The sequence below is a fragment of the Corythoichthys intestinalis genome, chromosome 15, assembly GCF_030265065.1.
Source record: "Corythoichthys intestinalis isolate RoL2023-P3 chromosome 15, ASM3026506v1, whole genome shotgun sequence".
Taxonomy (NCBI): domain Eukaryota; kingdom Metazoa; phylum Chordata; class Actinopteri; order Syngnathiformes; family Syngnathidae; genus Corythoichthys; species Corythoichthys intestinalis.
In genome coordinates this window covers 55,009,002-55,022,658 of record NC_080409.1, presented here as the reverse complement: position 1 = coordinate 55,022,658, position 13,657 = coordinate 55,009,002, and the positions used below count along the sequence as shown (strand labels likewise).

Here is a 13,657-nt window from a genome sequence, read left to right as displayed (position 1 = left end):
TCAACCGAATTTTGCTGCAATATACAGTAGCTCCTCACAAGACAGCCTCATGCTGGGCAGCACACATATCTTAGGGAAGGGGTTATCTCCCCCAGAGATATGTGCAGGGTCATCTTTCCAGCAATCCAACAAGAGGAATGTGGGGGGGAAATGCTAAACTACTGTCAGTCATGTCAACAATAGCAGGTGACGGCTAAGCCGATCATGATGCGGGTGGATGACGGATTTTACTGTTGTTTTTGTTCATCTTAAAAGTCCTATTTTACTCACCTTTCTTATCAGCCTCTAGAAAGCATTAAGGTAAGACAAGAATTTCATTATTCTAAGACTTTCTTGTCGCAACGGTTGGCGCATAATGACCATTGTTCTTAATTGTTGTTGATAACAGGGGCGGACCGGGGAGGGGGAAGTCATTGAAAGACCGGCCCACTTCACGGATGGTGTTGGAAGCCATCCATGCAGCAACACACAGAGGTGCGTTACCTTGGTCAGAACTGTGGATTTACTGTACCTAAATTTTGGTCCAGTAAAAATGCCTAGTTTGGAGTATGGGAGCAGTCAGAGAGGTCTACTACTAATATTCAACAACCTTGGCAAGAACTTCTTCAAAACTGAAGATTTACAGTACCACGTAAATGAGAACTACAATCACATGCACAGAGCTGTAACTAGATCAAAATCCACATGTACGAGTTTTAATTCATTTTTCTGAATATTGGTACAGTCAAATGAATAGTTTTGAGAATGGCAGTAGTCAGAGAGGTCCGCTACCTACTAGATAAGTACAGTGTTTTAAAGAGAAAATAAACCAAATGAACTGCGGGCAAGCCAAGTGCAGCAGTGAACGCACTCAATCACGGGAATCTACGGTTTCAAGGCGCCAACGTCAAAATAAAAGCATGTGATTTTGTACGTACAGTATGAATGAACTTAAACATGCCCGTCAGGCAGATAAACCCCGCGGGCCAGATTGGAAGCCCTTTCCGGACCACTTCCGGCCCACCGTGGTTGTGGTATACTGAGTTTGATGCAATGAGATACATACAGCTGCAAACGCAATAAAACCAAGTCTTCGAGGGAGTCATCTAGATAGGGGGTATATAGTCTACAAAGCACTTAGAAGCAGATTACTTCAATGAGAAAGCTCTGGACCTCTGTGAAGTTGCCCCCCGCCCATCAGATGCAAATGTCTATCAAAATGATGTCAAAACGTTTGTGATGTAAAAGGTTTTGTTTGTGCTGCTATCGTTTTGGAGATATTTACCATACTATTATAGCTCAATCTAAGGTCAACCATTTTGATGAAAAATGGTGTGAATTGGTTTATGCTGCAACAGTTTTGTAGATATTCTGCTTTTTATTTGTAGTGACGGCGTCAAGGTTTCAACAGGACAAAAAAAAAGGTCACGTTTCCGGGTCCAGTAGGAGCGACGGGAGGGGGTCAGTTAAAAAAAAATCATTTGTAACTAGAAACTGCAATTTCGGGAGAAATTACACCTGGTCTTTCCTCTGTGGAGATACAAATCTTAGCCCCACGCAGGTCTATCACTAGAATGGACAAACATGCCTATCAATGGCATGAAACAAAGTAAACGCCATTAGAAATGAATGGGAAATTTGGACGTCCATGGCTGTCAATGGCAGCACCCTCCATAAGCGTCAATGCAATCAGGGACATTTGGGGTACACGTCCTATTGATATCTGGTCATTTCCTGTTGATTTGGGCAATTTTTGTTTTTTTTTTGCCATTGAAAATGAATGGGAAAATATTTGGACGTCCATGGACGTCAATGGTATTAACTTACATAAGCGTCAATGGAATACAAGTACATTGGCATCAATAGAATGAACAAACATGAAGAAACGCCATTGGAAATGAATGGGAATTTTCGACGTCCATGGACGTCAATGGCATCACCCTCCATAAGCGGCAATGCAATGGGGGACATTTGGGGGACACGTCCTATTGATATCTAGTCATTTTCTGTTGATTTGGGGGAAAAAAAAAAATTCCCATTGAAAATGAATGGGAAAATTTTTGGACGTCCATGGACGTCAATGGTATCAATTTACATAAGCGTCAATGGAATCCAAGTACATTGGCATCAATAGAATGAACAAACATAAAGAAATGCCAATGGAAATTAATGGGAAGTTTGGACGTCCATGGACGTCAATGGCATCACCCTCCATAAGCGGCAATGCAATCGGGGACATTTGGGGGACACGTCCTATTGATATCTCAGGGATTCCCCTATATTCAACAGATTGTGGCGCACCGCCACACTAAAATGAAAGCCGCCACGCCTGGCAAATGAGATGTATTTTATTTATTTATTTAAATAAAAAAAAAAATTTAAGGCCGCTTCAAACTAGCGGCAGCCGAGTGGGAGGAGTTCAGCGGACACCTATTCATTGTGTATTGTAGCCTAATGTTCGTAACTATGCAGGCCCCCCCTTAAGAGACGCAAGGGGAACGAGTAGGAAGAATGGGAGAACGAGCGAGATAGCGAGAGATAGCGGTCGCATGTTGTAGCAGCCCGCTGTTATTTTGTTATTGTTTGTCTTTATTATTGTTACCACAATAAAGTGGGTAAGCAAATACAGACTTCTCTCCTTCTTGCCCATATCCGGGGCATTACAATAATTTGGATCGGACTTTTCGGCGAAAGTGAGCGGTGGACGGCCGTCTAAAGCAAACTTTGACTAACTTGCGCTGAGAGACTGCGGAGAGGCGGGGCCCAAAATAAAGCCTTGCTCTATTTTCAGAGCGTTGGTCACAGTAAACGATTTATCAGTTCAAGCAGAGTAAAATGATACATATTCACGGTACAAGAACGTCGTTTCTGTGTCCATCGATTGGTAAGAAAAGGCTGTTTGTACGAGTGACGTGTGGGCGCTCCCGTCAGGGGGGACATTTCACGTGGAGTGGCTATTTTTCGGCACAACACCGGCGCGCCAACTTCAGACAATTACGGCTGACGAAACTTTGATAAATGCGCCCCCCCACCCAAATTTCGCGAGCTCTGGGACACTCGAAAAATGACTCTCATACCTCTCCTTGCTAAGTTAATGGTACCTCGACGTGCCTTTGTGTGGAAATTTAGTTTACGAACAACGGGGAAAAAACTATTCACCTTCTCACCGAATCAAGTAAAACTCTTTACACGGCTATTAGAATTCCCCCAGTGCTCTAAATGGGTCAGTTGACAGAAGGACTGTTATTGTTGTGGTAATGTAGTACTTATGAGGGTCAAATAAAAGGAAAAAGGAGGACTACGACGGTGGTCTGCAACCCGCGGCTCTCGGGCCGCATGCGGCTCTTTAGCGATGCTTCGGAGCTTTTTTTTTTTTTTAATGGAAAAAGATGGGGGAGGGAAATATATTTTTTTGTTTTAATAGGATTTCTAGGAGGACAAACATGACACAAACATTCTTTCAATTCATTAATATTGTAATGAAGTTAAACTTGTGGTGGCATAGTACAACAGAGTAGTCACGTGGTGCGTCATTCTCTATAGGATCCACTGCAGGGAAAACAAACATTTAATCATGAAGGCTAATTACGTATTTCTATAGTAGGCTAATATAGCTAGTATCGATAATTATAAGGCTTGTTAAAGGCTTTTAATTTTTTGTGGCTCCAGACATACTGTATCAGTTTTTTTTGTGTTTTTTGGGGGGTCAAATATGGCTCTTTCAACAGTTTGGGTTGCCAACCCTGAGTCACTACGAGATGTAAGTCGTACTATTGCCACGAGAAAAAAAGTCGCATTAGTACATCGGGTAACGTAGCTGTAATCAGCTACGCATTTTACATACATGTACTGTAGCTGAGAGGTACAACATTAGCCTGGCTAATGAAATATTTCAAATATATCTTTGTTATGGTTCTTCTTGGGGGGAAAAAATGAAGAAAAAAAAATTCGCTGTGGCACGACATGGTGAGGCTGTCCGACTCCGATGCAGCCCACCACCACAGCTTCAAAAAATCCTAGGGGAAACACTGTATCTGGTCATTTTCTGTTGATTTGGGGAAATTTAGTTTTTTCCTCATTGAAAATGAATAGGAATCATTTTGGACGTCCATGGCCGTCAATGGCATCGACATCCATAAAGTCAATTGAATCCAAGTACATTGGCATCAATAGATTCGACATGCATGGCCGTCAATGGCATCAATGCAATGTAAAATATTCAATTGGAAAATTTTTGGCAAATTTCCGGGGAACCGTATATTTTTTCCAAATTGTATTAATAACCTTTATTCCCCTACCTGTCCTGGAATTTTTGATGCCAAAATTGTGTGATTTGGTGAAAAATTGTAGGACTAGATACATTTTGAAACTTTTTTTTTCTCATTAAAAATGAATGGGCAAGTTTTTGTCAAATTTCTGGGGAACCGTAAATTTTTTCCAAATTCTGTATACAACTTTTATGCCCCTCACCGTCCCGGAATTTTTGATGCCCAAATTATGCGATTTAGTCAAAAATTGTAGGACAAGTAGCGTTTTGAAAATTGCTTTTTTTTTTCGGAAAATTGGCGTTTACGGGCAAACGGAAATTTTTTGGGGGACTTTTGAAAAAGTCTCTGCATCGCGCGAAAATTCCGGATGTGTCGATACTTGAATGGTGCCGATCGGTCAAGCGGTTCGGGCTGCGCAGCGCGCCGAAGGATTCCCATTCAAAAAAAAAAAACAGAATAACATATAGGGGGAGGCCGTAGAATCTCACTACCTGATCTTTCCAAAGGAAAGACCAGGTAATAACTGTGGCAGAAGAAACAAAGATTTATACAGCACAAACCGCTGACATCATTTTGATACAAATTTGCATCTGATAGGGGGGCCCGTCTCCACGGAGGTCAGCTATTTGAAGAGTTTCCAATGAAACGGATTGAAAAGGTGATGTATGTCATGCAGATGTTGACTACGTGTGGCATATTTCATCTAACTGCGCCCACCGGCATTCAAGATGCGGGAGTCCTGCGGCTGTTTGCAAACTGTTACATAAATAGGTGCACCTCTTCAAGGTAGTGCAGCCTCTTTGATGGACTGATCTCATCCTGCTGCTGGATATGGAGCTCTGTGGGGTTAGCGTGCACTTAGCGTGTTATCTTTGCGGTTCGCCGTGGTCCCGACGTGGCTCCCGGCTGGCTAAATTGTGTCTGTCGGTAAGCCGATCTGTTTCGAGCCCTATTCTTTTTAGCGTCCCGTCCCAGACGTACAACTTCCAGTTCTACTATCATCAAACTTCCGTCAGTGACATTTCTGCTACGGTAAGGAATGAGCAAGATATGCATGGGAAGGGAAAAAAAAAATGCTTAATTTGGAAAATCTGTAGCAGAATTTGAGAATATTAGACATCGTGTGAAAGTGTTTTGATCTGGAAGTAAATGCCCACGAAACTGAACGCTCTAGTTTCAGTGCCATTATCAATGGCAGCCAGTGAGCTCACGTGGACACTAGTCTAATAAAAGATTTTGGTTGCAACCTGCAAAGCAGGGGTGTACAAAGCGGTCCTGGTTTTTGTTCCTACCATATCGAGCACAGTTTAACCAAGGAAGTTTCTGCAAAAAACAAGCAGCACCTGACTGCACCAGTTTGGTGAAAAGGTGTTGTCTTGTTTTGCTTTGTCTGCGTGAAATCCAGCACCCACTGCGGCCCTATGTGGAATAGTTTGGACACCCACCGCTGCTCTAAAAACTCGAAGAATCCCTTATAGGACCTTTAAGTTTAAGATTCTTAATGTCAAATCAAAAGTGCTCTGGATTGTTATCCTGATTGCGCATATCAAAACACTTACGCTTGTACCGTGCTTGTAAGCTGCTGAGACCAAGACTTGCCTAAAATCAGACTCACAAGAATTTTGGAAATCTAGATCGAGATCAAATGTAGTCTAACACCAAGACAAATACGGAGTCTCTTTGCCTTTGATACCGAGATGCTAAAATCATACAAGTACACAGGAACGTTTACTAAGTGTCACTAAAATGGCTATCACATTAAAATAAAGCTTGTTTTAGGTTTTGTCAAGGGATAAATATTTGGCTGAAATTTGACAGAGATTCACCTTGAGTTTTGTCAAGATTTAACATGGCAATTAGGTCTTCCTTTACCGCGATTGTCACAAGAGTTGCGACGAGATCTGCTTTCGCCCGGACGCGCAAAAGACTTCTAAGAGACATTTGGCTAGCAGCGCAACATACACGATATTTTGTTATACAGTATCATGTTGCAATGTGCTGTGTAAATGTGAAACTTCATTGTACTCATTTTGTGATGTAATTTAGAAGATTTAATGTTCGCTAGCCCTGGACCAGGTTAGCTTCATTTCATCTTTATCTTGAAGTGTCTAAGCCTTTATGTGCTTTTCACAGCAATGGTTAAGCCTCATCAAAGAAACTGATGTCATTTGGGAGCCACAGGTTGGTTATTGTTTTTGAGAGTTGCGGTGCGCTGGGGCTCCAACTTTGGTGAGAGGCTTAACGGGTCGCCAAAGAAACACAGTCCCATCAGACCACTAGTGGACTTAAATCATATTTAAGATGCTCATTAACGACATGGCCTTGGCTGAGGTCTTCTTTCACCTATTTATTGGCCTTAAACACATTATAAGAGGACTAAGGCTGATCAAATACAGTATGTCTAATTGGGCGTTAGCTCAATGTTTCCTATTTTCAACCGTGTTTTCCCAAAGCGTCCCATAATTCTGTGCTCGCACATCCCAGGAGTCGCAGAACCAATGGTCTCATCTGCTCACAGACAACCCAAAGCTGCAGCCCCGCCCGATACATCCATTTAATCTCACGTGTCAGGAGCCGCTAACAGCGGAGGATTTATTGGAATCCTCATCATCATTAGCCATGTGACATTAAGGAGCGAACCTAAAAAGCTGAGAAGACTTCAAGTATGGCAAAAGCTTCATCTTAGGGTTATTGACTGGGATTTGGATTTTGTCACAATTCAGGCCTTAAAAAGCATTCAACTAATCGTTTTAGGCATGAAGAATGGTATAAACTTGATGGGTTTTTTTTTGTTTTGTTTTTTTTTTACATCATTTACTAGAGTTGTCTGATAATATCGGGTCAGCCAATAAAAAATAAATATTGACAACGGTTTTGGCCCAATATGCATGTTGTCTTCAAGGTGAGTGAATCTGCCTTGGACAAGTGCTGGTCACAGCTTAGCACAGCAGTTATGCTTATTGATCATTAGATGTCTCCAAACTAAAATTTGTTATGTGAGCAGACCATTGGCATTCACGGTGCAAAAATTCAATGAAAAATAAGTGAATGAATTATAAACTCATGACATACCTCATTCACTGTGCTGTGTGCCTTTGTTGTTATTTTGAGCCAGAAGCACTGTGAGCGCCATATGTGTTATGGTCGTACCTTATTGGCACTTGATTCGAAAAAGGGATGTTTGCATTATTTTGATTTCAACAGTAAATATAGTGGCACTTTTTCCATAACTTTAGTTGAAGTTGTTCTCTTATTTTTCACAGAAAGTCGATTGGAAAACCTTCAAATTGTTCCATTTATCATTATTAAAGCAACACTAGGGAACTTTTCAACCTTTATAAAATATTTACATAACATCTGTGACATGTCGACTGAAAACTAGTTGAATGACACCTCTGTGTTGATCTGAGGGGGTCTGTAGCGCTTTCATCGGCACTAATCAACTTTGAGGAGGGTGGCAGGAACCCGGTCACCCAAAAAAAAAAAAAAAAAATGTGCAGACTGCTTTACGGCATATGTCACTTCCTCCTCTCCACGTTTGCTATAAAGACGGAAGTCGATGCGAACATTTTCGAGCGAATTCTGCAAAGCTGGCCGAGCAACAAAAGAAACGAAAGGTTTTGTGCGAGACAAAAAAAAAAACTATTTTTGCAAAATTAGAAAAAAGATTCAAATTAAATTTTGCTGCTTCGACTATTCGTTTAAAGTGGCATTGGTATGGTTTGTTTTGAAAGTGTTTGCATTTACTTTTATTGATTTGGGTGGATACACTGCCCTCTAGTGTCAATAGTGAATTTGCCATAACTCATTTCACATTGCTGAATCCAGCTGCTCCCTGTTAGGACCAACCTAAGCTAAGTTTTTTTTTTCTTTTTTTTTTTGAGCTAATGTTTTTTTAATGCGTTTGTAAGTCACTTTATAGGTATATTTTATCTTTATTGTGAGAATGTATTGTTTGAACCATCGAACATTACACAAAAAAATAATAGCATTTAAGCTAGCGGACTTTTGCTATGTAAGTTAGCCAATTCATTTTTCGTTGTACTTCGATCCTCATTTATTTATTTTATACCGTTTGAGGCACAGCTCAGCTTAGGTATTTTACTTTTTATGTTCCTTATCCGATTATTCGATTAATCGACCACTAAAATAATCGATAGCTGCTGCCCTAAATGAATGAGGAGGCACTGATCAAGAGCAGACAAACCTAATACTCTGACTGACAGGTCACCTAAATGATAGAATACATCTAAAAGCAGTCTATAAATTCACCAGTAATCCAAATCAACCGGTGTCTTTCACCGATGTCATGCAAGAGAAGGGACGCGGTATCGACGGTGAACATACCCATCGATCCGGGCCGCGTGTCTGCCATGCGGAGGATGGAATTGAACATAGAAGTAAAAGACAAAGATGGAATAATAGACATCAGGAAACACACTGCAACACTGAGAGAAATGATAGGTAATACATGCAACTTTGTATTGATGATATGGTACACCTCGCCACCAGGTTGTCTCATTACTCTCAAAGTAGCTTGGCTTATGCGCAAAGTTTGTTTCTTCCGTAAGAGGGAGCGCATCTCTTTCATTAATATTCATTTAGGCCAGGACCTCTTGGCAAATGGGGTCCCTGCAGTGCTCTTATCAGTCTCTAAACCTAAGCTTGGCTGACTGCAGACATTTTTCCAAATACTCTACTGACCCAGCTTGCGGTATGAATCTGACACAAGCATTTTTGTATGTAGCGGTGCTCACCCCTTCGCTGTTCTGTCCACTTTTAGCCAGCATCTCTTGTAGAGCACGTACTGACAGGGACTGTTCCAGCACAAAGGTGCAGATGCATAGGTCTGGAGGAACATACTGCAACCACAGAGCAGATTAGATTAGGTTCGTCATGAGGACACATTCACGTTTTTTCAGGTATGACTGGATTCAGTCATTCAAAGCAAATTGCCTAACACCTACAAAAGCTGTACGCCCTGTGCATAGTTGCAAAGTCAACCTGCCACGACAGGCAGGTTGGCCGGCCGCTTGGCACGACCCGTTATGGTTGTTTTCGAGCATGTTTGGATGAGAATCCAACGATGAACATCCCGGCGCAATGGGAAGCTATCGCGGCCCGCCCGAGATCAACAGTCAGCGGGCACAAGCACACGGAGGGATCGCTGTGTGTAAGGCAACTTTTTTTTTTTTTTTTTTTTTTTTTTTTTTTTTAAGCCCAAAACGTGTCACTCAGGGGTGGACTGTGGCATTTTTGGTCATTTATTGGGCTGCAATGCAGATCCACGGCAAATAACCCAATGTAAATGTTTTTGAGCAGCACCACTACCCTGGGGCGTCCAGGCACTTGTGTCACAGCCAAGAAGCTATACGTCATTTTGCCGTTTTAACGCAAATGATGGAACGCGCCTAAAATGCACATATGAACTGTATAAGTCCTTTAGGAGACAGCCGTTTTGATCTGAATTCATTTGCTTTGTAATTTTATGTCATTAATATATCATTTGTTATCATTGGTTTAATATTTTATTCAAGTATTTACAGTACTACCTGAATGATTAGAATATTACGTTGTTTCATTTGGGCAATTTAAAAGATTAGAACAACACATTTTTTGGAGCCATTACATACAAATTGACAAATCTCAAGCAGTTCCTCGTAACTTTTTAGATGGAGATTTTTCATTTTTTTCTAAATCACAAGCATTAAGGAATTGGAATGCGATAAAAGCTTCCGATTTGGATGCACAGTTGTCACGTCATTCAAAACACCTGCAAAAGTGTCTTGAGCCTATAAATCACGTCCAAGGTTGGCTCAGAATAATTCAGACATGCATGGGGAAGACTGCAGATTTGACAGGATATTCTCATTTTCTGAGTAGTCATGTATATGTCTACACACACAAATATATAAATTTAAAGTAGATTTAAAAAATGTACAAAATAAATACAAGGAATACAGTGGGGCAAATAAGTATTTAGTCAACCACTAATTGTGCAAGTTCTCCCACTTGAAAATATTAGAGAGGCCTGTAATTGTCAACATGGGCAAACCTCAACCATGAGAGACAGAATGTGGGGGAAAAAAACAGAAATCACATTGTTTGATTTTTAAAGAATTTATTTGCAAATCATGGTGGGAAATAAGTATTTGGTCAATACCAAAAGTTCATCTCAATACTTTGTTATGTACCCTTTGTTGGCAATAACGGAGGCCAAACGTTTTCTGTAACTCTTTACAAGCTTTTCACGCACTGTTGTTGGTATTTTGGCATGTATTCCTCCATGCAGATCTCCTCTAGAGCAGTGATGTTTCGGGGCTGTCGTCGGGCAACACGGACTTTCAACTCCCTCCACAGATTGTCGATGGGGTTGAGATCTGGAGACTGGCTAGGCCACTCCAGGACCTTGAAATGCTTCCTACGAAGCCACTCCTTTGTAGCCCTGGCTGTGTGTTTGGGATCATTGTCATGCTGAAAGACCCAGCCACAGCTTATCTTCAATGACCTTGCTGATGGAAGCAGATTTTCACTCAAAATCTCTCGATACATGGCCCCATTTATTCTTTCCTTTACACAGATCAGTCGTCGTGGTCCCTTTGCAGAAAAACAGCCACGAAGCATGATGTTTCCACCCCCATGCTTCACAGTGGGTATGGTGTTGGTCGGATGCAATTCAGTATTCTTTCTCCTCTAAACACAAGAACCTGTGTTTCTACCAAAAAGTTCTATTTTGGTTTCATCTGACCATAACACATTCTCCCAGTCCTCTTCTGGATCATCCAAATGCTCTCTAGCGAACCGCAGACGGGCCTGGACGTGTACTTTCTTCAGAAGGGGGACACGTCTGTCAGTGTAGGATTGGAGTCCCTGGCGGCGCATGGTGTTACTGATAGTAGCCTTTGTGACTGTGGTCCTAGCTCTCTGTAGGTCATTCATTAGGTCCCCCCGTGTGGTTCTGGGATTTTTACTCAAAGTTCTTGTTATCATTTTGACGCCACGGGGTGAGATCTTGCATGGAGCCCCAGATCGAGGGAGATTATCGGTGGTCTTGTACGTCTTTCATTTTGTAATAATTGCTCCCACAGTTGATTTCTTTACACCAAGCGTTTTACCTATTGCAGATTCAGTCTTCCCAGCCTGGCGCAGGTCTACAATTTTGTCTCTGGTGTCCTTCGACAGCTCTTTGGTCATGACCATCGTGGAGTTTGTGTGATGCCCCCAAGGTGTGATCACATGTGTGTGTGAAATTTGTGGTTTTGTAATGCAGAAAAGGTGTGTGTCCAATATATGCAATGTATGCTTTAGTTTCTCGATTGAAGATGTTTGGAGTGGTCAGTAGGTGGCACCATTGGACTACTGTTCAGACAGAGCCAAATAACGGTGCTGTAGTCCTAATGACGCATGCGCGCAGCCATGTTCCCATTCCTGATGAACAACGGCAAGCTGGCGTCATCGTGCGCATCTTTAATGCATTTAAAAATCATTTTGTTAATAAGCGTATTTGCTTTATATGGAGCCATTGTCTAAGTGGAATGACGAGCTCTCTTTTTCTTTGTGTAACGGTCGGTTGAACTGTGGGCATCGCATCTCCTCTGTATACCAGTACAACGTGTTTTGTTAATAATTACACTGTTTACGGTATGTATGATATATTTTTTGTTAAAATTTGAAACAAAAATACAAATGTAAATATGTTCATACTGGTTACTGCAGTAGTCGCTCATGTTTGATTGACATGTACCATAAATGCACTTTGATAGTGTTGAATGAGCCGAAACGGATTTTTGGAAAACAGTAGCAAAAGTTAGGATAATATACTTTCTTGTGTGTAAAGACTGATTGTATTTAAAAGCATTTAAAAGAACCAACAATTGTGTTGGAAAGTATGGACTGTTTAAATTGACAGTAATAACACAGTAATGTATGTACTGAATAATATAAATGAGACAAAGCAGACAGTATTTATGTTGAATTGTGTAAATAAAGATTCTCGATGAACAACGGTAAGCTGGCGTCATCGTGCACATCTTTAATGCATTTAACCTGTATTTTTCATGATTCATATCATTGTGAATGGTGCCATATTCTGGTGCTTGCAACAATTTAGAGTGTGACTGACTGCGGTTGTGGACAGGTGTCTTTTATACCGATAATGAGTTAATACAGTTGCCATTAATACAGGTAACGAGTGGAGCCTCGTTAGACCTCGTTAGAAGTTAGACCTCTTCAACAGCCAGAAATCTTGCTTGTTTGTAGGTGACCAAATACGTATTTTCCACTCTAATTTGGAAATAAATTCTTTAAAAATCAGACAATATGATTTTCAGTTTTTTTTCCACATTCTGTCTCTCGTGGTTGAGGTTTACCCATGTGGACAATTACAGGCCTCTCTAATCTTTTCAAGTAGGAGAACTTGCACAATTGGTGGTTGACTAAATACTTATTTGCCCCACTGTATATGTAATCCCCCCCCCCCCCCCCCCCCAAAAAAAAAGTCTGTTTATTTGAAGCTACGTTTATTTCAAAGCCAAGTAACATACGTTCATTTTTTTTAATGTACAAAATATTAGATGGCCACATCAACCACCCCTGGCCCCCACCCCTCACCGTCTGACGAGGCCTGGATGCCTGATTGTCCCGACTAGAAAAACGGTCCCAGTCCGTCCCTTCTTCCTGTTGACATTTCGGGATCCCTTCCTGTTGATATCGGTTCACGTCTTGTTGGTTTGATCCAAAAAGAAAAAAAAATCTGATGTCTTTGATTCCTATGCTGAGATGTAAAGATGAATTGTTCCGTGGCAAGTTGTACAGTCTTGCACTTCAATGAAGGTACACTCACTATGCCGTACTGAAGCAGACAGCACTTAAGGGATTGAAACATGAACCTGAGCAACTTTTTCAGGACTATACCGTGGTGAATAAGTAGCTACAGTTGTGCACACTACAAAATGCGACAACAGCTATGAACGCACCGCTCAGCAATAATAAAGTTACGGGGACAAGACGACATTGTCTATGAAATAATCCATCAAAATGTCCAGGGGTGTACCGGTAATTGTAGCAAATCATGATCAGACAGCAGGTCCATCTCGGACATATTTGCAAGAAAAATAAGGAACATAAAGGGCTTTGCGGTAAAGGCAAGATGATAATGTGCTTTACCAGTTGACTTCACTGATTGTTTGCCGCAGCAGCAACAACAAAAAGAGCTTAATGGATGTTTGGATCACGCCGAGCTGAGCTCTCTCTCACCTGTCGTCCGTTTCACGTTCGGATGACCAGATTCAATTCTTTTCCGGAAAGGGAAAGAAGAAGATAAAGGGACTTTTATATGTCAACTGACATTCGGCGCTTGTCGTAATATTTGGGATAGTTCGGTTCTCGGTTTAGTCGGCACGGTCTCCCTA

At 41.3% G+C, this 13,657-nt stretch overlaps 1 protein-coding gene across 9 annotated transcripts in view; it reads right to left on the bottom strand.

Annotated features, from left to right (window-relative positions):
* The window catches only part of LOC130931032 (ryanodine receptor 3-like), a 201,207-nt gene that overhangs the window by 165,641 nt on the left and 21,909 nt on the right, over window positions 1-13,657 (bottom strand). For 7 of the 9 annotated variants that reach the window (XM_057859484.1, XM_057859483.1, XM_057859486.1 and 4 more), the window contains exons 3-5: window positions 9,005-9,109; window positions 8,595-8,615; window positions 271-285 (exon numbers count right to left, since the gene is read on the bottom strand). In XM_057859484.1, coding sequence (XP_057715467.1) covers window positions 271-285; window positions 8,595-8,615; window positions 9,005-9,109 — 141 coding nt within the window. The remainder of the gene's footprint in view (window positions 1-270; window positions 286-8,594; window positions 8,616-9,004; window positions 9,110-13,657) is intronic. The other 2 variants (XM_057859491.1, XM_057859490.1) reach the window with 1 other exon arrangement.